A 22,933-nucleotide genomic window follows, 5' to 3' on the forward strand; every position below is an offset into this window, starting at 1 on the left:
GGGTGGAGTTGAAATGAAACAAAGACTATTAAGAAATCGAGCTTTCATCGCACACTTCAGGGCACACAAGTTGGGACGACTGAGGCACTGGAAGTGGGGAGGAATCTAACACAAAGGGCCTTATTTACTAAAGGTTTGTGAGTGCAAAAACAGGCAACTGTCTGAAAGGCAGGTGCAAACCAGCACGCACGGCGGTGCCAGGATAGCTCAGGCAAAATGAAAGGCAATGGGGACAAATTTTCCTCGTGTAAACACTCTGAAATTCCAGAAACAAAAGTTAGAGACATATCGTCAATTCAGCAATGCAATTTTGGAGCTTCTGAATGATCTAAAGCTACGGTCATACTATGTTCCTAGTAGCCACGGCTGCCCCATTTCAGGACACCGTAGACAAAACAGGATGGTCGTGAGACAAAATAGGGGACGGGATGGGAAAACCTGCCAGGCCGTGATTGCCGTGGATGCCCGGCGAGATGTTTATACTATCAAATCATTTGTCATGCCAGTCACAGTGCAGATCTAGTTGGCGGAAATAAAACGGGGTGAACAGTGAACCAAAATTCCCAAATAACAGCATGTAACAGGCCATAACACAAATTGGAGGTGTTCCGTAGTGGGACAGCATAATCATTCGCTCGGCATCTCACACTTGTTGCCTACAACTATTCTAACGCTAAGTCATTTACTTGATTTACCGCTGTGGGATGCTGCTTTATAAAACGTAATGTTGTATTTGTGTGCTGAGAGAGAGAGAGAGAGAGAGAGATAGAGAGAGAGAGAGAGAGAGCGAGGGAGAGAGAGAGAGAGAGAGAGAGAGAGAAAGAGAGAGAGAGAGACTCATTCTCTTAAAGGGCGAACAACCACACTTTTGGTACAAGAGCTGAATTAGTGTTGGTAATAAATTAATATCAAACATTTATTGTGCAACAGTGTACATGTGCACCCCTGCATTGATGTTGACTCTGAAGCAGGGCCACGCAAGGATCTTCATTTGGCCCTAGCGGGGCAACAAACGTGCTCCAAAGCTGCCTTGCGTCCACCTTTTAATCGTAGAACGCCATCATAACGTGACGTAGCGTATTATCTATTATTGTTCATCACACACCGTGACACGGTAGACGTTAGCAAGACAAAAATATGGAGAAACAAAATAACCAACATCCCACAGCGGACTACGTTTCGGACAGTACAGTAATGCAGTGGCCGCCGTGAACAGAGTAAACGTTGGCTCGGACTGGCCATATCACATACGAAAAATTCCTTTAAACTGTCCCTGCATTTGCTGGTAGCAATTGGTGCTTGGCTCTCTCTCCCAAGGTAGTTTTTCGGATGTTCTGTCCTATGTTTAGTGTAATTTTACAGAGGGTGGGCAGATACAGCTAATGGCTACATAACTGGGACACGTTAAATCAAAACAAAACATGGCTTTTATATGAGTTTTCTGGCTTCCAGCAAATTATCCGCAGCGATAAATTTCTCCTCTGTAAGTTAGCAATATGTTTGCCTCTTCCATTAACACTTCCAATTCCATCACTGCTTACATCATTTTGCACTTGCAGTTCTTTCCAAAAATTTTCCATGGTGAGAACCTACCAAAAGCACAAAACCCTCTTTTAAGGAAAGTGATCCCTAGTTTATCGTGAGGCTTAGGTTCCGGACCAACCCCGCAATTGACGAATTCCGCAATGTAGCAGCCATGTTTTTTTTTCTCACCACTTTTACCACTTCTCTGTTGCCAACAGTGTGCGCAATCTGTTAGAGTGAGTGAGGAACATACAATTTAATGCCTGCTATTTGTGTCTTGGTAAAAGATCACAATCTTAGTAGATCACATACAACGTGCCCACCAACAGCACGCGCAATCTGTTAGAGTGAACAATTAAGCAATTTAGTGCTCGCTGTTTGGGACATTAATAAATCAGGCCCTAAGAGAATGTCACTGAATTTTGTCCATGACTAATGTCAGTCCCCATTTTATGATTGGTCTCACAAAAAAAAAAACATTGAATATGTATGACTGAGCTTAAAGCAGGACAGAAGATTGTTGATCACATATTATATGTCATTAACCTTCAGTATTAGTCTCTCCTCACACAGATTTTTAATAGCCAATCAAAGCAGGATAATTCCATAAAACTCACCTCCTCCCCTCCTTACACACAGAGTGTAATGCAGGATGCAGACAATGAGGATCTAATATCAAGGCTTATTTTCTATGCACTTGAATCACACACTTTGACTGATAATACGCACTTTCCATTCCTCGGATCCTTGTGTCCTTTCGTTGTCTGTCTTCTGCTCGGGGGAGGCTTGTGCGTGGGGGGTTGAATCAAAGGCGGAAAGGATGGATTGATATTCTAGTCATGCTACAGGGCTGTTGTTGTTTTATTGTGAATTGCCCTGCAAATCCAGTGTATAGTTGTCCATTAAATAAAAAGCCCACATCACAGAGTGTATGTAGGGTTGCCGAACCGCTGGCTGGTTTGGAAGTTTAACTCTGTTATACAGTCTGTAAAAGTTGGTAGCGGTTTCCTTTGCTAAATCAAGGTAGTTTCAGAACTAATACAGCAGATACATTCTTGCCCACCAATTCTTGTGTCAGGAAAGACAAAAAGAGAGACGTGCAGAATGGGAATGATAAATCCATAATGGATATTGTTAAAGTATAGCAGCCATTGGTGAGGAGAGATGGAGTCTTCACCTTTCTCCCCAGTGAATGCAAAATGTTATGTCCATGCTTCATTCGTTCCATCATGTCCTTCTGTGAGTGGGTGCAGATATTGGATTCAGGTGAAGAGGAGCGTTTGTTATAGGACAGTAAGGTCTTGCCACAGGTCTTTCTTTTTCCTCTTCTACCGCAAAAGACTTGACGGCAGAAGTGTGAGGTCACTGAGGCACAAGGAAGCTGCAGACAGATAGCACTCAGGTAATGAGACAGCCCGGAGATGGGTAATCAATGTCTTTTAGCTTTGCCACTACAAACCACCATCTTTGCAGAAGAAAAAGAGGACTGACTCACGGGTGACAACATAATCGTAAGCTGACACAACAGGAAGACAGGGTGGAAAGTGTCCAAAGCAAATTCATACTAGCCTGGTGACATGTTTAGATTGTGTTTCCTTGTATCTAGAATAAATGGATCTGGGTAAAACATAGCCTGAAAGATACTACATCAACACGCACAATGTCATCTGATTAGACAATGATTCATGCATCTAATTTAACATATTGGTTAAAAATTTCTCAAGATCAGATTAAATGAAAGTTGCTCTATAACCTCTGATTCTGAGCTAATGTGAGGTCATGAAGCATGGATTCATACACATTCATTGCATAATTCAGTTGTGATTTAGGAACTTTTGCAAATAACCAAAATCCGCGAATAATTTATGTTCATTATAATTTCCATGACTGTGCGTGAAACGTGAATAAGCAGTAAAATGCCACCAATAAGCAGTTTACGCATATACGTGGGGTCTAGTGTATGTTGTTGTTGTTTCTCTCACACACACAGCTTTTAAGGTTAAAACTTCTGAAATAGATTGCAATATTAAAAAGGTATCACGAAAAATTATTTACAGATCCCTATCCTAAAATAATCTTGGTTGAAAAAAGTAGTTCCAGATAAGGCCAATATTTCACCCATGTACTCCTGGGATGAGCTGGCACTCAACGGTCTTACTATACAAACATGGGTCATTTAATATCATGTTTTCTTTTTGTAGTTATTATATTTAATTAATAATGATAAATGAAGTTATTGAAGACAGATTAATGTCACATTTTTATGGGGCTATTTCTAATGACAAAGTTTTTCATTATTAAAACCAAATACACCATAAGTCTTTTTAAATTACTTAATCACATGGACAATATCATGATTAACCTTTGGGTGAATAACTAAAACCATTCATTTAGAAAATATTAGGGTTGAGATGAAAAGGAGACGAAGGTTGCTCAGTCTTCTTATGAGCTGTTGGAAAACAAATTAATGGCTAGATAGATAAGACTTGTATTCATTTAAAAAGGTATACATGTGCAGTTACCACACAGAGCATAATTAAAACATAACTTGGAGTGGGTTAAGGGTGCCAAAAGAGATTTTCAATAACCAAAGAAAGGAGCGACTACGACTATATAACAAAATCATATAACAATAAGACAACTGAGTAAGTTGTGGTTTAATTTTGCTTAAGTTTTTCGATCCGCAAAGACTAAAATATGATGTAATGTAAGCTGACAAACATTTCAACATATTAGATATGCAGAGTTCCTGCAATTTTAACGGGAAAATAATTCCAGGAATATTTTAGAAGCTTAGAAGTCCCACAACCCCCCACCCCACCCTCTTTCGAATGGAATGGATGCTCAAAGTTTTCTTAGAAGTATTTAGCTTTTTCCACAAAGTGAATACAGATCACTGAGAAACCAGACAAGATTATATGGAACTGACTGAACAACCCATTTGTGTTTGAGTATTTAGAATGCAGTGACAATAAAAAACAACAACAACAAGTCATCACTACACCCTCAGCATCACTCTCATTCTGCTACAAATTTGTGTTTATTTTTCCAAAACTTCTATTTGTCAGCAGTCTCCTTATCACATGGGCATGAACAGCACTTTGTGTAAATAAAACCCCATAACAGCCATTGAATTAGCTTACTTGCAACAGATGGGTTACGAGTGATGGTGGTAGCACAGCGAGACAATAAACTCGGGATGATCAAAATCTTTTCCAAAGATGCAGTTTAGAAAGCATGTACAACCAGACCAGATGGTGAGTCAGTATTTCACAGCAACAAACAACAGAGGCAGTAAGACTATAAATGACATAAAAAGCTTTGACAAACTCTGAACAACAACAACAAAAAAACTATAATGCCCCTTTCCCACTGCATGATACCTACTTGGCTCACAAGGGCACAATTTCTACTACTTTGTCAGTCTGGGTTCCAAAGCATGTCTAACCTAACTGTAACAACAAAGCTGACTCGGTTTCTGTGTCTACAGTATACACACTACAGTCTCCATTTGGCTGCAGTGCTCAGCTGTTCCGCTACACACAATATTGGTCTCCCAACACAGATACAGTGGGGCAAAAAAAGTCTTTAGCCACCAATTGTGCAAGTTTTCCCACTTAAAAGGATGAGAAAGGACTGTAATTTTCATCATAGGTATATCTCACCTATGAGAGACAAAATGAGAAAAAAAGCATCCAGAAAATCACATTTTCTGATTTTTAAAGAATTTATGAGCAAATTATGGTGGAAAATAAGTATTTGGTCAATAACAAAATCTCAATACTTTGTTATATACCCTTTGTTGGCAATGGGTTAGAGGTCAAACGTTTTCTGTAAGTCTTCACAAGGTTTTCACACACTGTTGGTGGTATTTTGGCCCATTCCTCCATGCAGATCTCCTCTAGAGCAGGGATGTTTTGGGGCTGTCGCTGGGCAACACAGACTTACAACTCCCTCCAAAGATTTTCTATGGGATTGAGATCTGGAGACTGGCTAGGCCACTCCAGGACCTTGAAATGCTTCTTTCGAAGCCACTCCTTCATTGCCCGGGCAGTGTGTTTGGGATCATTGTCATGCTGAAAGACCCAGCCACGTTTCATCTTCAATGCCCTTGCTGATGGAAGGAGGTTTTCACACAAAATCCCACAATACATGGCCCCATTCATTTTTTACACAGATCAGTCATCCTGGTCCCTTTGCAGAAAACCCTCCACCCCCATGCTTCACAGTAGGTATGGTGTTCTTTGGATGCAACTCAGCATTCTTTCTCGTCCAAACACGACAAGTTGAGTTTTTATCAATCTAGATTTCTGGATCATCCAAATGCTCTAGCAAACTTCAGACGGGCCTGGACATGTACTGACTTAAGCAGGGGGACACGTCTGGCACTGCAGGATTTGAGCCCCTGGTGGCGCAGTGTGTTACTGATGGTAGCCATTGTTACTTTACAGTGTGTTACTTTACTTTGGGATTTTTGCTCCCCATTCTTGTGATCATTTTGACCCCACGGGGGGAGATCTTCCGTGGAGCCCCAGATCGAGGGAGATTATCAGTGGTCTTGTATGTCTTCCATTTTTTAATAATTGCTCCCACAGTTCAGTTCTTCACACCAAGCTGCTTACCTATTGCAGATTCAGTCTTCCCAGCCTGGTGCAAGTCTACAATTTTGTTTCTGGTGTCCTTTGAAAGCCCTCTGGTCTTGGCCATAGTGGAGTTTTCAGTGTGACTGTTTAAGGTTGTGGACAGGTGTCTTTTATACTGATAACGAGTTCAAACAGGTGCCATTAATACAGGTAACGAGTGGAGGACAGAGGAGCTTCTTAAAGAAGAAGTTACAGGTCTGTGAGAGCCAGAAATCTTGCTTGTTTGTAGGTGACCAAATACCTATTTTCCACCATAATTTGCTCATAAATTCTTTAAAAATCAGACATTGTGATTTTCTGGATATTCTTTTTCTCATTTTGTCTCCCATAAATGAGGTATACCTATGATGAATATTACAGGCGTTTGTCATCCTTTTAAGTGGGAGAACTTGCACAATTGGTGGCTGACTAACTACTTTTTTTGCCCCACTGTACATCTCATCTGTTCTTGAATTTCTTTGGATTGTGGCATTTTGTTGCAGCTTTTTGATATCTTTTGGCTGACTTCATTTTGTCAGGCAGGTTCTATTTAAAGTGATTTCCTCATTGAACAGGTATGGCGGTAATCTGTGGTCAGTGAAAATGAAATCAGCTTTCCATAAAAATGTGATTAGCCACTGTTGATTTATGATTAAAGAAGGGGGCAAATACTTTTTCACCACACTGTAAATGCAAAAGACCCTCGTTGTCGTTTAGTTCTGACTGATGTCTTAAATGTTTTTTGGCAGTTTCCAGCTGTAGTATTTCAAAGTGGAAAACTGACAAGCTTTAAACAAAGGCAAGTAGATCTGAGCCACTGGTGCTTTCCAGGGGAAAAAGCAGCATCTAGCCCGACCGAGAGTGCAGCCTTCAGAGTCAGCCACCATACCAAAAATACCCCAACATTTGGACTTTGGCGGTGCTTAATCTCAAAGACCACAGTGGCACTTTCCTCTCAGGATAAAAGTGGGCCAAACAATGGCAGAAAAACACCCCCAAAAGAAAAATAGCGCAACGTGGTTCTTTCACTGTGGGGCTGCTTCCAGATTTCTCCAGTGGCTACCAGTATATTTTTTCTCAGCCAACTCCATTCAAACCCTCAAAAAATGTCATGGCTTTGCAAATGTGGAAAACCTGAATGCCAGACGCGTCTGTAAGATAATTGTGTGATTGGAGGAAGCAAATATGGAGTAATTTGGAAAGGAAATGAGGACTTTAATATCCAAGTGTCAGCCATGAAACACATCAACCTAGCAACAGACAAAGGACAGCACACAACTTCAGCCTGTGACGGAAATGCCCCCCAACAGGAATCTGCAGTCAACCTATTATAAAGTGGAGGATTGTGCTACTATGAATGAGAGTCAGATACCAGTTCCCCTACATTAACATCCCACATAACAGAGATATGACTGTATGGGGACCAGATGGTCACTGACCAACACGATAGAACTGATGAAGCTCCAGTGACTTAAATAGTCTGATCAACATCCTAAAGGTACATGACCCCTAATATCATAATACAGATAACAAAACCATTCATAGTTACATATTTAAATGGCCAAAAGCTTAAATATCAGTGTTGGGACAGCAAGAGATGCTTGTAAAATTGTATCCAATCCATAAACCCTGATCATTACATGAAGAGTGCAGGGCCAAGGTTTCCAATTGATCACTGACATGACACAAACTAATAAAAGAGCCCTTCAATGAATTCTAGACTTTAACTTGGCTATTTTTTCAATATTGTTTGACATAAATGTAATGATACGGTTTCAGGTTTATTACTTTTGACATCATAATCAGGTGTTGTACAAGACTAATTATGATAACAACATGATAAAGTCAGGCTAAACAAGACTACAAACAACTACAGTGGTGCCTTGACTTACAAGTTTAATTTCTTCTGTGACCAAGCTCAAAAGTGAAATCCCTCCTATCTCAAATTAACTTTCCCCATTGAAATGAATGGAAATGCCATGAATAAAGAAAAATAGCACTGTATTGTAAAATCTAAATATAGAAACAAAAAAAGGAGAATGTATAGAAACAAACTGGTTTCATTTAGTGTAATTAGGCCGAAAGTCTCACATAACACACACGCACGCACGCACGCGCACACACACACATATATTGTGATAATTACTATTCAGTCAGTCAGTCTTTGATTCCAACTCCTAAAACAGTTCACTTACAAACTGACTGGCAGTGCCACTCATAATTTAACAATTACTGGTATTAAAACGCTATTGTAAAATGCTCTCCTTGCCTGAACTCTTGAAAAGCATCAAAATGTTTTTCCAAGTTGAGTAGTACCACAGCTTAAAGTGCAAAGAGATTTAGAATCTGCTTTCATCTCTCGGACCAAAAGGCCAACAACAATTCCTATCCTGCCATCAAACGCAACCAACACACCTCTTGTGGACCTTGAGTTTTAGATATTCTCCTCCCAGGAACAACTCCCATAGCCCCTCCCAAGGGAAATTCCCTTAACATCTATACAGCATCACCTCCAAAGTGTGGTAAAAAGTCATTTAGACGTGGCTACTCTTGGCAAGCTCAATACCCAGACTGCCCATTGACCATTTAGTTTGTTGACGAAAAGCTTTAAGCAAAGCACAGCAAATTCATTTATATAGCGCATTTCATACACAAGGTAACTCAATGTGCTCTACATGATTAAAAGCATTTAAAAACAAAGAAAAAAACAGCTTATAAACATTTAAAACAAAGAAAAAAAATAAAAATACAAATAAAACAGCGTACAGTCCAAGAAATATCATTTAAAAGTGGAAATGTTCTAAAAAGCATGGGAAAAACCTGGACTTAAAAACATGCACACTTGGGGATGATGTCACATCTGTTGGCAACTTATTCCATTTGTGTCCAGCATAACAGCGAAATGCTGCTTCACCATGTTTGCTTTGGACTCTGTGCTCCACTATTTGACCTGAGTCTGTTGATCTCAGAGCCCTACTGGGTATAGATTCTATTAGCATTTCATTCATGTATTCAGGACCTAAACCGTTTATTGATTTATAGACCAGTAGCAGAACTTTAACATCTATTCTAAAGCTGACTGGAAGCCAGTGGAAAGACTTTAGAATTGGAGTAATATGCTCTGGCCTCTTTGTTCTGGTCAGAACCCGAGCTGCAGCATTCTGAATGAGCTGCATCTGTTTAATGCTCTTTTTAGGGAGTCCAGTCAGAAGACCATTACAATAGTCAAGTCTACTTGAGATAAAAGCTTTCAGGAGTTTACCTCTCTTTTCCCCCCCGAGGTTAAACTAATAAATGTTTTTCCCAACTCAATTGCCCTCTAAGGTCTGTCCATTTTCATGTGGTACGAACGGCATTTAAAACATAACCATTATACTTCACAAGGTCAAATTTTGTCAATGCAACCAGCAATGCAGGGACGCAGATGGCTACAACATATCCCACCAGGAAACTTCGGATTGGTTCTAACACTTTATATGAACTGTAAAAGTTGTTCAACAAAGCAATCAACTACAATGAAACTGCTGACGAATGAATGAATCTATAGTACCTTATAAATACAGCATTTTGGCCAATGCTGAGTTGGAGTACTGTTACAATTGCATACAATTTGAATATTATCCATATAAAACTGACCTGATTAGACAAGATTAAAATGGTTCATTCTTTCTCTCCATATTTTATTATTTAGATCATATACAAAAGTTTGGAAACGTCCTCAATTTAGACAGACACTTGGATTTTGGCCTAAAATAAGAGCACTCATTTAAAATCTAATTATATTCAAAACTATTTAAAACAATATGTTAGTACCCTGAGGCAGAATAAACCTCTCTCCGCTGCCGTGTCCTTGGATACTAATTGTTGAAACATCACCTAGTTTCTCACAACTACAAGCAAATGAAGGAAAGAGCCTCAGGTACAGGAGGTTTATTAAAAATATTCAAAACACTACGTTATTGACATTGGCAGATTTTCACCATGTTATCTCCCAAGAACCGTGGATACACTTTTGAATTCCAACTCTACTTTTCATGTTTTACAAAAGCTTACAATATTTACATTTACTGTTCTACTGTTATTATACTAATGTATTAAATGCAACATGTAATTGCATGTATATGAGCAGAACCAAGTTCTGATTGATGATTGGTTGTCACTAGTCACGAAATAAAAACATATTTACCTTGCGTGATGCCTGAATGTCGAAGAATGGCTTATTTCGGACACTGAAGGGCTCCCTTGTTTTGTCAATCTGTCCTGTCTTCATCTTTTCCATCCGTGGAGAAATTATCTCTTTTTCGATGCATAACAACCGGATATTGAAATCACATTGGCCTACAGGTTGTCCCTGAAACAAACAAAGACAAAGTGAATCTTACATAAATAAAAATAAGTACACAAAAATAATAAACACAAAAATTGCAGGTCACATCAAATTAACAATGGGAACATCTTGACACAAATACTGTACAATGTGAACTACAAAAAATAATTTGCTGTTGGTTCTTCATCGGTGAAATAATTTTCAGGGTTAACTTGACAGTGACATCAACAAACAGGACAGTGAAATCCAATATGCTTTGTTACTATGACAACACGTTCCTTTCCGCAATGACTACACATGGCAGTACCTGCTAAGCACCATAGACCTGAGCCATCTCTACCTTTCAAACTGCTAAGCAGCTACAGTATAGGGCCATCAAGGTCATTTTATATTATGACTTTCTGGTTGTGTCTTACAGGGACCACCTTTTAGTTCTTCGATACGGTACAGGAAATGCGACACAGATTAAAATTACGATTTTGTAATTGTAAATGTACTGTGAAAGATAATAGATACGCGTTACTCTCAAAAAGTATTTGGCTGTAGAGTGAAATTTTAGGATGAACCTTAAATACACTGGAACTTTTACATCTGGAACTTTACCTTCTCTAAACTTTTGAATGCACATGTACTTCTTGCACAACCTGCTGTTCTCGAATAAGAAACTGAACGGCAAAATTCACAATAGGTGGTTCATTGATCCACGCAGACCTCTGCTTTGGCACAACTCTTTCAGGCAGCATTATTGTGCTCAATACAATGCTGGCATAATAAAAGCAGTTCAGAACATTCAGTGCTCCTAGTCCATTAAAAAATACAGAGAAAAATAATCGATTTTTTTTTTTTTTTAATAAAAGGAAATTCAGTCAAATACCCAATAAATTGTTGTTTTAGAGTGTATCCATCTATATTGTTACGAAGATATTGACACTACCCGTGTGTTATTTGGAGTTTTCTTAAGTAGTATATGTGGTTGATGTAATATACACAGACTACCGTATGTATTTAAAGCATACACTGTATCAATATTTAAAGAAAATTAAGCAACCACCATATTTGGTTGCTACCTAAATAAGTTGTATTTGGTAGCAACTAATAAGAAAACATAAAATGACTTACAAGTTGTATATCTGTACGCATCACTGAATAAACTCTTACCATGTCTTGTGCGTAATGTTTTCATGGTGTGATGTTTTATACTGTACTTCTTAGTAAGTAACTGTCTGTTTAAAAAGCTCAATCTAAATAAAGCTGCACTCGACTATTTACAGGGCCCATGGGCTCGATATTCGGCAATCTATATCAGGACACAGCGAGCAGGACGGTCGAGGGTCTTGGTTGTATTAGTATTCTGCCTGGTACCTGCAGAAAAGGTCAGCACTCAAGGGATTTTGAGGTAATCATTGGATAGGGGACGAGGAAAGGGATATTTGTTGACTGTGCAAGCGGAGGTGGGTGGGTGGGTAATAATTATTTCGAATTCGATGTAATAATTTGATGGGCTGTCTGGTGAGCCAGTCTCATGTTTATTAATAACTACATAAAATAAATGTTAAATATAAGGACACAAGGTAACACAAGGCTGGTTGATATCCATCCATCAATCCATTTTCTGAACCGCTGATATGAAATTCATGTACCGCGATATGTTTTTCTTCTGTTATTTCGGATGTCGATAAAAATGGCAAATCATCCTCAGAGCTTGTATCGTGTCCCACACATTCAGCACCATCTGTCAGCCGTGTCACTGGGACCGTGCAAGATGTAAGTGTGGATGATTCAAGGCGTGTGCTATCCATGCCTGAGCAACACAAAAACGCAGCAGACTGTTCTTCAAACACTGCAGAATGCTTCGAATAATTAATAGTTGCAATCTTATAAATGAACAAAACCCTTAAGCCAATGAACATAAAAAAAATAAAAATAAAAAAACTTGCCCACAAATAATGTGATACCTGCAACCCGGCAATCTAAAAACCTAAAAATTCTACACACACTTCAAATTCCAAAACGGAAGCGGGCTAACCTCACGGCTCATGAAAGGGACCTTCGATTGGCCCCCACAACTTTCTCCTACCATAATCACCCCTCCCAAGCACCAGCGAGGTAAGTTCGGATAAACTTTTAAACTTTTCAAACATTTAAGCTTTTGTTTAAAAAAAAAAAACCATTTATTTACAATACATTTACACTGAAAAAGGTACAAAACAATTTTGTACTGTACTTGGTGCTTTTCGGCCACGAAAAAAAGTTAACAGGCAATCAGATTTAGCAGAGGAGTCCTCACCCTTATTAGTCCATTAAATCAGGGTTCCACTGTATATGTAAACTTTATATACTGTATTTGTATAGCTTGGCGGCGATGGGGCGGCCGGCTGGGTCTCACTCGCTTAAAACCCAGAAATGTATTTTTAAGCTTTTGTGGAAGCTTATGTGCTGAATTGACTGTGGATACATTACAAAACGACAGAGGCAGAATTGACTGTACTATTCTGCAGCAACCAGCACAGGCGCTGTTGATTCAGTCTCAAGTCTAAAGAACTTCTCTACGTTGCATGACAAAATTGAAACAGGAGTTCAAAACATTCCGTTATATTCCTAATCCAAATATTTAAACTATTTAGGGTTAGTTTGTTCTAGTTTTTCAGCTTTCAAACGAGTGCCCAATTATGCTTTGTTGTACTAAAAATAATTCAACCCCCTTTGCAAATGGCAAAATTGAAAAACTTTCAATTAGAGTCAATGAATCAACAACTAATCGATTATGAAATCAATCGTCAACTGTTTTGAAAATCGATTCATCATTTAAAGCTACTGTTTAACTGAAAATAAAAATCTAATCCTCAGAATTTTAGCCTTTCAACATTAAATAATCTCCGATTTCTGTAGTCCACCATGGAAGCAGACTGATTATTTTTGTGTTTAATCAAAATAAGTCATTTGCAAACATCTGCTTTTACTTTGGAAAAGAGTGATCAACATTTTTGCCTATTTTCTAACATTTTACAGACCAAACAAGGAATTGAATTATAATCAATTTGAGTTTGTGCATTTTCTGCACCGTCAATCTGAAATAACGTCCTGTTTTTTTAACAATGGGCTGGAAATTAAAAAAAATATTTTTTTTATCCGATTAATCAAAACAATAATCGACAGATTAATCAATAATAACCGTTAGTTGCAGCCCTACTTTCAATAGATGGTCACTTTCAATAAATACTGACAGCTATTGATATAAGCTCGAGCTATTTAAATGGTTTTTGTTTTGTTGGTTCATTACAAACTATAGGTTTGTAACCTTTGCAAACATAACAGATGGCTTTGAATGCAACTGTAAAACATCTAAAAGTGCAATCTACAGTTATTTATAAACTGATTACATTCAATTATTACTGCATCACCTCATAGCTTATGACAATAATGACATCCCAGCAAAAATCTTACAGCACAGAATGGGAATAGCAGTAATAACAACCATATTCATATATTTCAGTGTGTTACATAACTCCCATTGAAATCTGTGCTAAAACTAGTCGAGAGTTTTCATATGAAGATTCCATCATAGAAGTGCTACACTAAAATCGGTCAGCAACACAGCAATAATTCACAAGCAACAATGTTTATTCTATCCTTTATTCCACGAATACTATACTTGTATTTGTTATTGCAGTTGTTTTCAGTTACTGGGATTGGGAATCAAATTAATCTTTTCCTTGTGGCATTGAACAATGTATTAATACACGAGCTTAGATTTCAGGATATGTACACTTAATACAGTATATATAGTTTTATATCCAATTTGAGACTAATATTGGATTTGAAACAGATTCTGCTTTCCACTGTATAAGATACACAAAATGAAGATGAATATGCCAACATATTGTTTTGGACTATAATGGTTATTTATATCAGGATTAGTTACTGCATGCTGTAAATGGAATGCACTAATATAGCGCTTTATCTACACAATCACAGTGCCCAAAACGCTTTACAAAGCCTCACATTCACCCACTCACACACACATTCATACACCAATGGGCGACTGCTGCCATGTAAGGCACTGCCAGGCCCACTGGGAGCAAATTAGGGTTCAGCGTCTTGACCAAGGGCACTTCGACACGTGGACATTCGTAGCCGGGATTCGAATCAGTGACCCTTCGGTCACTGGACGACCTGCTCTACCTAGTGAGCCACAGCCAAGTACCACTGCTATTGTTTTCTTATTGACACATTTTTTTTTGTGTCTGTGCTATTTAATTGGAAATGGACAATAACCAAAAAATAGTTATATACTACTTGCTTAAATTGAGAGACTGTGTAGAAGCTGATGCATAAATGACAACAATGAATAAACGTTTATTCCTATTGAAATCCGTGCGGAAATCAAAATGATCCTATGGTAGCGCGAGGGCACGCACTCACCATTATATTGTAATCAAAAGAACCCCAGGACTTTGGTTGCCTTGACTTTGCAAACAACTTGGGTCTTATATTAGGCCATGGACCTAGCAGGTGGTATCATGTTCCTTCTGCTACTCTCAGGATGAGACCTCAACACCAAGGGGCAGCCCACCACAAATAATGAAGAAGGCTCATAATGGCCAACTCAGATCAATACAACAGCACTCTAGCGCCAACTTGGGGGAGTCATGTGGAGTGACTAACCACTGCCTAACATCTTACAAAAGACGTTCCCGTCAGAGCGGTGTCTTCATTGAGCCACTTACTCGGGTGATCGATGGAAAGCTGGGGGCAGCGGACAAAAATAACAGTCAAAGCTACCTTTACCAGTTTCTCTTTCTTTTGGGTATTTACCACGCCCACGACCCTAGTGAGGATAAGCGGTACAGAAAATGGATGGATGGAAGAAGAAAGAGCCAGTGGCTTGCTAAACTCTGATAATTGTCAGCTCATTTGTTTCTGTGCCTGCCTGATTGTTGTTAGCAGAATACAGATAAGTCTGGAAGATGAATTCATTTACAGTTACGGAGGCATGTTAAAAGCCCTGTAATGTCCTCAGCCTGTTCGGGAGAGAATGGCCAAAGTCAAATATGGCGAAAAGGACAGATGGATGTATCGGTCGTAGGTTCCCATTAATATTTGACTGTGAACATATAAATTAACGAAGTAAAATGCAATAAAGTTGTAAAGTCACAAGCTTAGAGGTATAAGGTGTGGGGTTGAGGACCAGCAGGCAGACTGAGAGCTGCGTCAAATAATGCAGAGAATAATCAAATGAACAATTCCGCCGTAAGCTGCTAAGAAATCAAATTGATCGCTTCAGGTTAGGTTTGAAAACCAGCATTTACCATTCTCGTCAATGCACTTTGAAGCCATACAACCAAGTATTGCATTATTCATGTTACCTTTGAAAATTCAAGTAATTCTATAGTCTATATAAAATTACATATATTGAATTACAATTCCATCTGTTAAAACAGATCCTTGTTCACATAAGTAAATCAATAAACGTATCTCCTGAAAGACCATGGTGCCAATAGCTTGGACTGATGGATTACTTTTCCTGTGTGACCATTATATATGACACATTATATGAAGGAAAATATCCAACCCTTTAAGTCTTACAAGTGAGAATTAGTTTAATTAAAAGTAACACAATGCTTCAGAGCAGTTAACTTCTTTTTACACTTGAGTGGCAATTAAGAATGTTTAAAAAATGAGACGTGTGAGGCGCTCCTTTCAACGTTACAGTAAATACAAGTTTTATGTTCTGGGTGTAAACGGCATTGAAACAAAATGCGCGGGCAATATTCCACCCATCAGAACCGTAGCAGAGGTGGGACGGCAGATGTGTGTAAGTTAATACCATAAAGCTGAAAATGGGGCTCATCTAGATGACAGTTCCTCATAAAACTACTCACATTGAATTTGATGATGTCGTATATCAGATAGCGGGGGACGGGTTGGCCATTCACCTTGTCAATGATCATCTCCTGCAGAGACAAAAGAGTACAGTGACGAATAGAAGTGGATAAAACAGTGCATTCCTGAAAACATGGTACATGTGCATACTTAATTATAATTACATAGAACTAAAAGACCATCTGTGTGCCATAGAGCCCATGGGGTACAGTGAGGGATGAGTGAGTTCTCTCATGGGGATGTATGTTCAGAGAGGCCAGTGGCAATAAGCGTGATATGATCGTGAGTGCTTGGGGTAAGGTCAGACGAAAGAGGCAGAAATAGCACAAAATATCAATTATGCAAGGCTCTCAAGTTGAGAGTCAGGGGAAGCAGTGACGGACGACACTGGGCAAACAGAGCACTGGTGTTCAAAACTCTTACGCAACCGTGCAGTGTGATAGATTTGCAGCCTTTGCCAGGGCTTGTTGCATGCCCATAAAATATGAATGTTACTTTTTTTTCTGAAGTTGTTGACTTCAATGAAAAAGGTAGCAGGTACAAAAAATGATGCTCAGTGTCTTAGCAAATGGATATGAGGACTAAAATACACATCCAATGTGACCAAACAAAATGTTAGGCCATGTTGGACAAAAACAGACCCTCACATGAATAATTTTCCAGGAGGAATTTAGGATTAATGTTTGGGGTTTTAAATCAGAAAATATAATTTTCTGAAAAAATGACAGTATGTCCCATAGCAGTCTCACAAAGGACAAATTGTTTTGCCCTTTCTCAGGGGGAAGTATACCACAGAGAGGAGATAAGAATGTTCAATTAAATTCTGTCACAAGAATGGTAGGGTTTGTTTTTTTTTTTGTTTTTTTTTATAAACAGCTTCAGAATGCAAACGTGGACAATATTGTTGGTACACCTCTGTTCATGAAAGAAAAACAACAAACACGAAAATAACTTGAAACTGATAAACGTAATGATACATAAACACAAATCAGGCATTGGTTTATTTGTGTGGTCTAACAGAATTATCTTAAAAAAACAAACTAATGATGATAATGAAAATGACTTGGACAAAATCATGGATGGTACCCTTAACTTAATATTTAAAAAATCCTTTGTTTAACCAAGTAAGGGAATTGAGAATAGTTTTTCATTTACTATGCCAACCTGGTAGCAATTTAGGGTTCAGTGCCGAGCCCAGCGGTAGTTTTATTGCACAACCTTCTGAGGGAACCACATAAATCAAACCATTTCCATGACTCAACAGCACTTTTAGCATGCCTCCACAGGTATTTCGGCCCACTATCATTAGCGAAAGCAAAACCTTGTCTCTGGATGTTTCAGCTTCTTTCACAGATGTCTAAATAGAATTTATATTAGGACTTTAAAGAATTGTCTGATGTTTTATTCTTAGCCATTTTTATTAGCAGTGTTTTTGTGTCTGTATCCTGTTGGAAAACCCAAAACCTGCGACTGTGACCAAGCTTTCTGACACTGGAAAGCATATTTTGCACCAAAATACCTTGATAGTATTATGATTTCTGTGCCCCCCAGCACGGATTTAAGACACCCTGTGCCAGACTGAGCAAAGCAGCCTCAGAATATAACTGAGCCTGCTGTTTGTTTCACATTAGTTTAAATGTTTTTGTACATATGGCACAGGCAAAATTGTTGTCCATTTGTGTAGGTGTCTGATTCTTCAATCATGTTATTAAAAATGTAAAAGCTGATTTGTAAAATCTATCCTTCATGGGTAAGGGGATTTTACATCTCATCCGGCAACTGGTTGGAAGAAGAGGGACAAATGAATAGCAGACGTTATTTGTGGGTGTGGCTGGAAAAGTGAGAAATGATGCAATTGCGGAAGGGAACCATCACTAAGCATCTGGTGCAGTGAACCATGGCACAGGCAGACAGCAATGGATGAACACATTAGTGTGACCAATGGAAGCTGCCATTATGTTGCCATCCGGTTATGAAATTGGCCTAAGATAGCTAAAGCCACAAAGCCAGTGCCTGTAGGCTGAAGATGAAACCTATCAGAGAACAAAGCAGGACTTAAATAGAGCTCACTATAAATACAAAAAAACACATCCTCTCTTTGGGTACTAAGAGCCAGAAGCATAAACAGATAGAAACACACAAGAGTAAAACAAGTTCTTATAGCAATCTCAACACACAACCATACCTGGGCTTCAGGAACATAAGAGAACTGTAAGAATTTAAATAGTGACTACCATATTCACCATATCTGTAAGAGTAGTAAAAAGAAAACGAAGACGACAACGTCAGATCTATGTTACAGTGCTAATAAGGCGGAAGGCTTCCCAGATGGCAGCGATATTTTTGCTCTTACAAAGAGGACTAAGGCAGACGTGTGAGTTTATTTATTTATTTTATAAGACTGCAGTTACCCTTTATGCAGAGAATGCAGGAAAACCGTCAATGTTAAATCTCATGAGTCATTTGCGTGATCACTACCTCAGCAGTCACCAAAATTCATGGTTGCTATTTTGCAAACATTGTTGGCTGTATGTTTCCTGAAGTTAAAATAAAATAGTAATTGTATCAATTCATTTTGATTCACATTTCCTTTAGCAATATCGTGATGAAAATAAATAACTGAATGAATAAATGAAGCTTCTTAGCTCACTTCAACAGTTCCTTGGCACCAAGATGCCACCAAATGGTGCCAAAGCAGTGTTGTTATCAGTGATGCTGGTAACGCGTTACAAAGTAACCGTCACCACCATTTTGAGTAACGAGCGAAGTAACGCATTACTTTTCCCAGGAAAGTAATTAGACTACAGTTACTTTCACCAAACAGTAATGTGTAGCTGGTGATTAAATCAAAGAGCAGTCCAAGTGTGCAGTAGCATTTAACCAAGACTGTGCTTTTTTACAACGAATAGAAGAAAGCAATTGGGAAGTGAATGTTGATTATACAATGTACAGTGGCCGTGCAGTACCATAAAAGTGAAAAGTTTCGGATCATTGTCATGCTGAAAGACCCAGCCATGTTTCATCTTCAATGCCCTTGTTGATGGAAGGAAGTATTCACTCAAAATCTCACGATAATTTTGTTTCCGGTGTCCTTTGACAGCTCTTTGGGCTTGGCCATAGTGTAGTTTGGAGTGTGAATGTTTGTGGTTGTGGACAGGTGCCTTTTACACTGATTAGTTCAAACAGGTGCCATTAATACAGGTAACAAGTGGAGGACAGAGGAGCCTCTTAAAGAAGAGGTTACAGGTCTGTGAGAGCCAGAAAACGTGCTTGTTTGTAGTTGACCAAATACTTATTTTACTGAGGAATTCACCAATTAAGTCATTAAAAATCAGACAATGTGATTTCCTGGATTTATTTTTAATCATTTTGTCTCTCATAGGTGAGGTATACCTATGATGAAAATTACAGGCCTCTCTAATCTTTTTAAGTGGGAGAACTTGCACAATTGGTTGACAAAATACTTTTTTGCCCCACTGTACATCTGTGAATAGGCAAACATGTAAATGCCTTGCCGTGAATATGTGGGGGTTCATTCTACTGATAACCATCACCATTTCGCTCACTTTAATAGTGATATGAGAATTTCCTACCATTTCATCTCTCAAGAAATTCTATAGAACCTTAGTAAGAAGGACCATTCATTGAACTTACCAGGGGATTTTTTTTTTGTTGTTCAATGCAGTCCTGTGAAAGTCACACATACATAATCAGGATACATTGGTATGGACATAGGGCTGGGAAATTAATTGATATAACTGAATCGAGTATTTGTGGGATGGTTTTTCTTTAAAAAAAAAAAAACATATATATATATATTTCAACGTAGCTGCTTCAGATGAAAGTACATCCCTTTTGATGCAAACTGTTTACAGTGAAGACATGGCGGTGAACGGGGGTTAGTTTACAAAAGACGTTTCTTCAGTAATTTGGAATTGGTTTGGGTTTGCAGCATCAGACGAGCAAAAAAACAGGCCCTATAAAGTATGTTTTAGGGCTGGTTGGTTGCAAGCAAAGTGAGTAGCATGACCAAATTATTTTGGCATTTGAGATGAAGACACAGCAACTAATGTTGCTCTGTACTCTACTTGGAAGAACACGAAAGGGAAAACAGACGAGCGGACTCATTTTTACATAGTTTTGTCTATGACAAAAATAGTGAAGGCACTCATGGAGTTTATCGCGCTGAACACTTCCAAAGATGTATTTGTTTATACATTGCAAAAGCAGTGATTTATCTCCTATATAAAGGATGTGAAACTCATTTTTGTTGTGGACCACATCGTAATTATGTTAATCCCCGGAGGGCCATTATAAATATAATAAATGTATGGTGACTACATATTATTACATATACACAAATAACTAATTTTGAAATCAGAAGTCAGTAAAAAGTTGTTAAACTATTATTCAGTTAATTTTGAAAGGGGGACTGTAACAAAAAAATGCTTGTAATATCTCAACGTTATTAAAAGTGAAGACTATTTGGAACTTTGGTATTTTAGCAAGAACCATGAAGATGACGCAGATGATTTGCTTTCATACATAAAATCACATAAAAGGATGTGGCGGGCTGGATCTGGCCCCCGGCCTTGAGTGTGACATCGGTGGCCTATATGGTGATTTTTAGCCTACTAATACCTAAGTGCCCCATCATCAAGCCATAGCACCGATCCAATATAACCTTGTTGAGTCGACATTTATGTCAATCATTTCCACATGCTCAGCAGACGTTTTAGTAATATCAGAAATTGATGATTCAATTTGTCATATTTAAGCCTACCAGCAAGAAGTACCAAAAGCTGTTTCCTTGTAAAGCTTGGTATTGTAGGATGAGGTCACGAGACAGTCGCTACCCCAGCGAACACACCACTAAGCATTACAACGCAACACGGAGCACAACAGAAAAAGGAATCAGTGCCGGAAAAACTGTCAATTCTTCTGCTAGCTATTTCCCCGGGACATGGGAGGATGATTTTCATGTCAGCTATATATATGAGGGGCCCAACTGCCAGAATGCAGCATCTTTGGCATGAGGTTTTGAAAAGCCCATATCAATTATCTGCAAGACTGAGCAGCAAGGATAGGATAGTAAGGTTATGAAGGTTAGTGATGCATGCCAATCCATGCAGGGACTGATAGAATTTTCTCAAGGGGGGATGACACTGCAAGAAATACAACAATGACAAAGACTTTAAATATGATAAGAAAGAAAACTTACCCCATCTAAAAGAGTATTTGATAGATGGATGCGTGGATCCTTCCGGAAAGGAAACTCTAAATTGGCTATGTGGAAGACCGTATTATCTCTGTCAATCATAAATACTTCATGTTTCCCACTGATCACCATCATATACCTGTTGGAGGAGAGTGGATCATTAGTACTTTGCTGACATTGCATGGAATAGTCACGATGTCACGATATGTTACTCGCAGATGAAAGCACATTATCTCGGGGAAATGCAGTTAATAGTATCCTTTAATTAACACAAGTGACACTCACATTCACAAAAGACGACGCACAACAACAACAACAAAATTGGCATTTTGGGTAAAACTGTCAGTATGAGCTGACAGTAGTACATTATTAAAATTGCCTGTGTATATGTATATATATATGTGTGTATATATGTGTATATGTATATATACGTGTATGTATATGTGTGTATATATGTGTATGTATATATATATATATATATATATATATATATATATATGTGTGTGTATATATATATATATGTGTGTATGTATGTATGTATATATAAATGTGTGTATATATATATATATTTCCATCATTTAGACAAGAATTTTTGGTAGTTTGTCAATGAAATTATGTGACTAGTACATCAGTCCAAGCATGATTAGATGCTCATCTGGTGTGGTATTTGATGCCTGCTGATCCTTGGCAGCTTGTCAAGTTTGCCACTTTGAACCAGCTGGTATTCACGGGATATTTATCACATCTAATCTCTTTGTGGAAATGATAGGGAGGCACAGCAGGTATGACAGATCCATATCATCACCGGGGATGTCATCCTGAATCCATCTCTGTTATGTGACCTTGTTTTCAGAATTTAGCATATTCTGACATCCTGTATTATCTCTTGACTATAAGTGCCTTAAATGCACCCTTCAAATTTTCATTCCACAAATCCCCTTAAATGTTTAAAGAGCAAAGTAATTTGTCTCTATTTTGAAGTGCATTGGTACTACTTAACCTTTGAAAAATGTTGTATCATGGTTGCTCATTATGACTCCTTCATTTAATGCTGAGGATTTTCTTTTGCTAAAGTGCAGCAGGCAGTCTTGGAATGCTAATTGGGTTTGTAAGAGGTGTGCAATGGAGCCACCATATTGTTTAACATTTAAAAGACATTTCTAGGCAAGTCAGGTCCACCATGACAGTTCCTTCTCACATCAGCTTGGCTTAAAGGATTTAATATAGGCAATTCAAATCAGAGGATATTGGCTATGAAACAACTGGAATGCAAAGTGATTTAATGTCATTACTGGTGCATTTAGTCATTTAAACATCAGAAAAGTCACATCAAAAATTAATCCTGGTATTTGTGTTGTG

General features: G+C 38.4%; 1 protein-coding gene across 8 annotated transcripts in view; it reads right to left on the reverse strand.

The window, feature by feature from the left end:
• Positions 1-22,933, reverse strand: part of rngtt (RNA guanylyltransferase and 5'-phosphatase) — a 90,208-nt gene that overhangs the window by 37,573 nt on the left and 29,702 nt on the right. For 7 of the 8 annotated variants that reach the window (XR_009785550.1, XR_009785551.1, XR_009785552.1 and 4 more), the window contains exons 9-11: positions 21,578-21,713; positions 16,356-16,427; positions 10,333-10,497 (exon numbers count right to left, since the gene is read on the reverse strand). Coding sequence is in view for 5 of the 8 variants with exons in the window: in XM_061754923.1 (XP_061610907.1) it covers positions 10,333-10,497; positions 16,356-16,427; positions 21,578-21,713 (373 nt within the window). In the remaining 3 variants the exon portion in view is untranslated. Of the gene's footprint in view, positions 1-2,349; positions 2,906-10,332; positions 10,498-16,355; positions 16,428-21,577; positions 21,714-22,933 lie in introns of those variants that run through there. The other variant, XM_061754924.1, reaches the window with a different exon arrangement.

The sequence above is a fragment of the Phyllopteryx taeniolatus genome, chromosome 18 (assembly GCF_024500385.1).
Source record: "Phyllopteryx taeniolatus isolate TA_2022b chromosome 18, UOR_Ptae_1.2, whole genome shotgun sequence".
Lineage (NCBI taxonomy): Eukaryota > Metazoa > Chordata > Actinopteri > Syngnathiformes > Syngnathidae > Phyllopteryx > Phyllopteryx taeniolatus.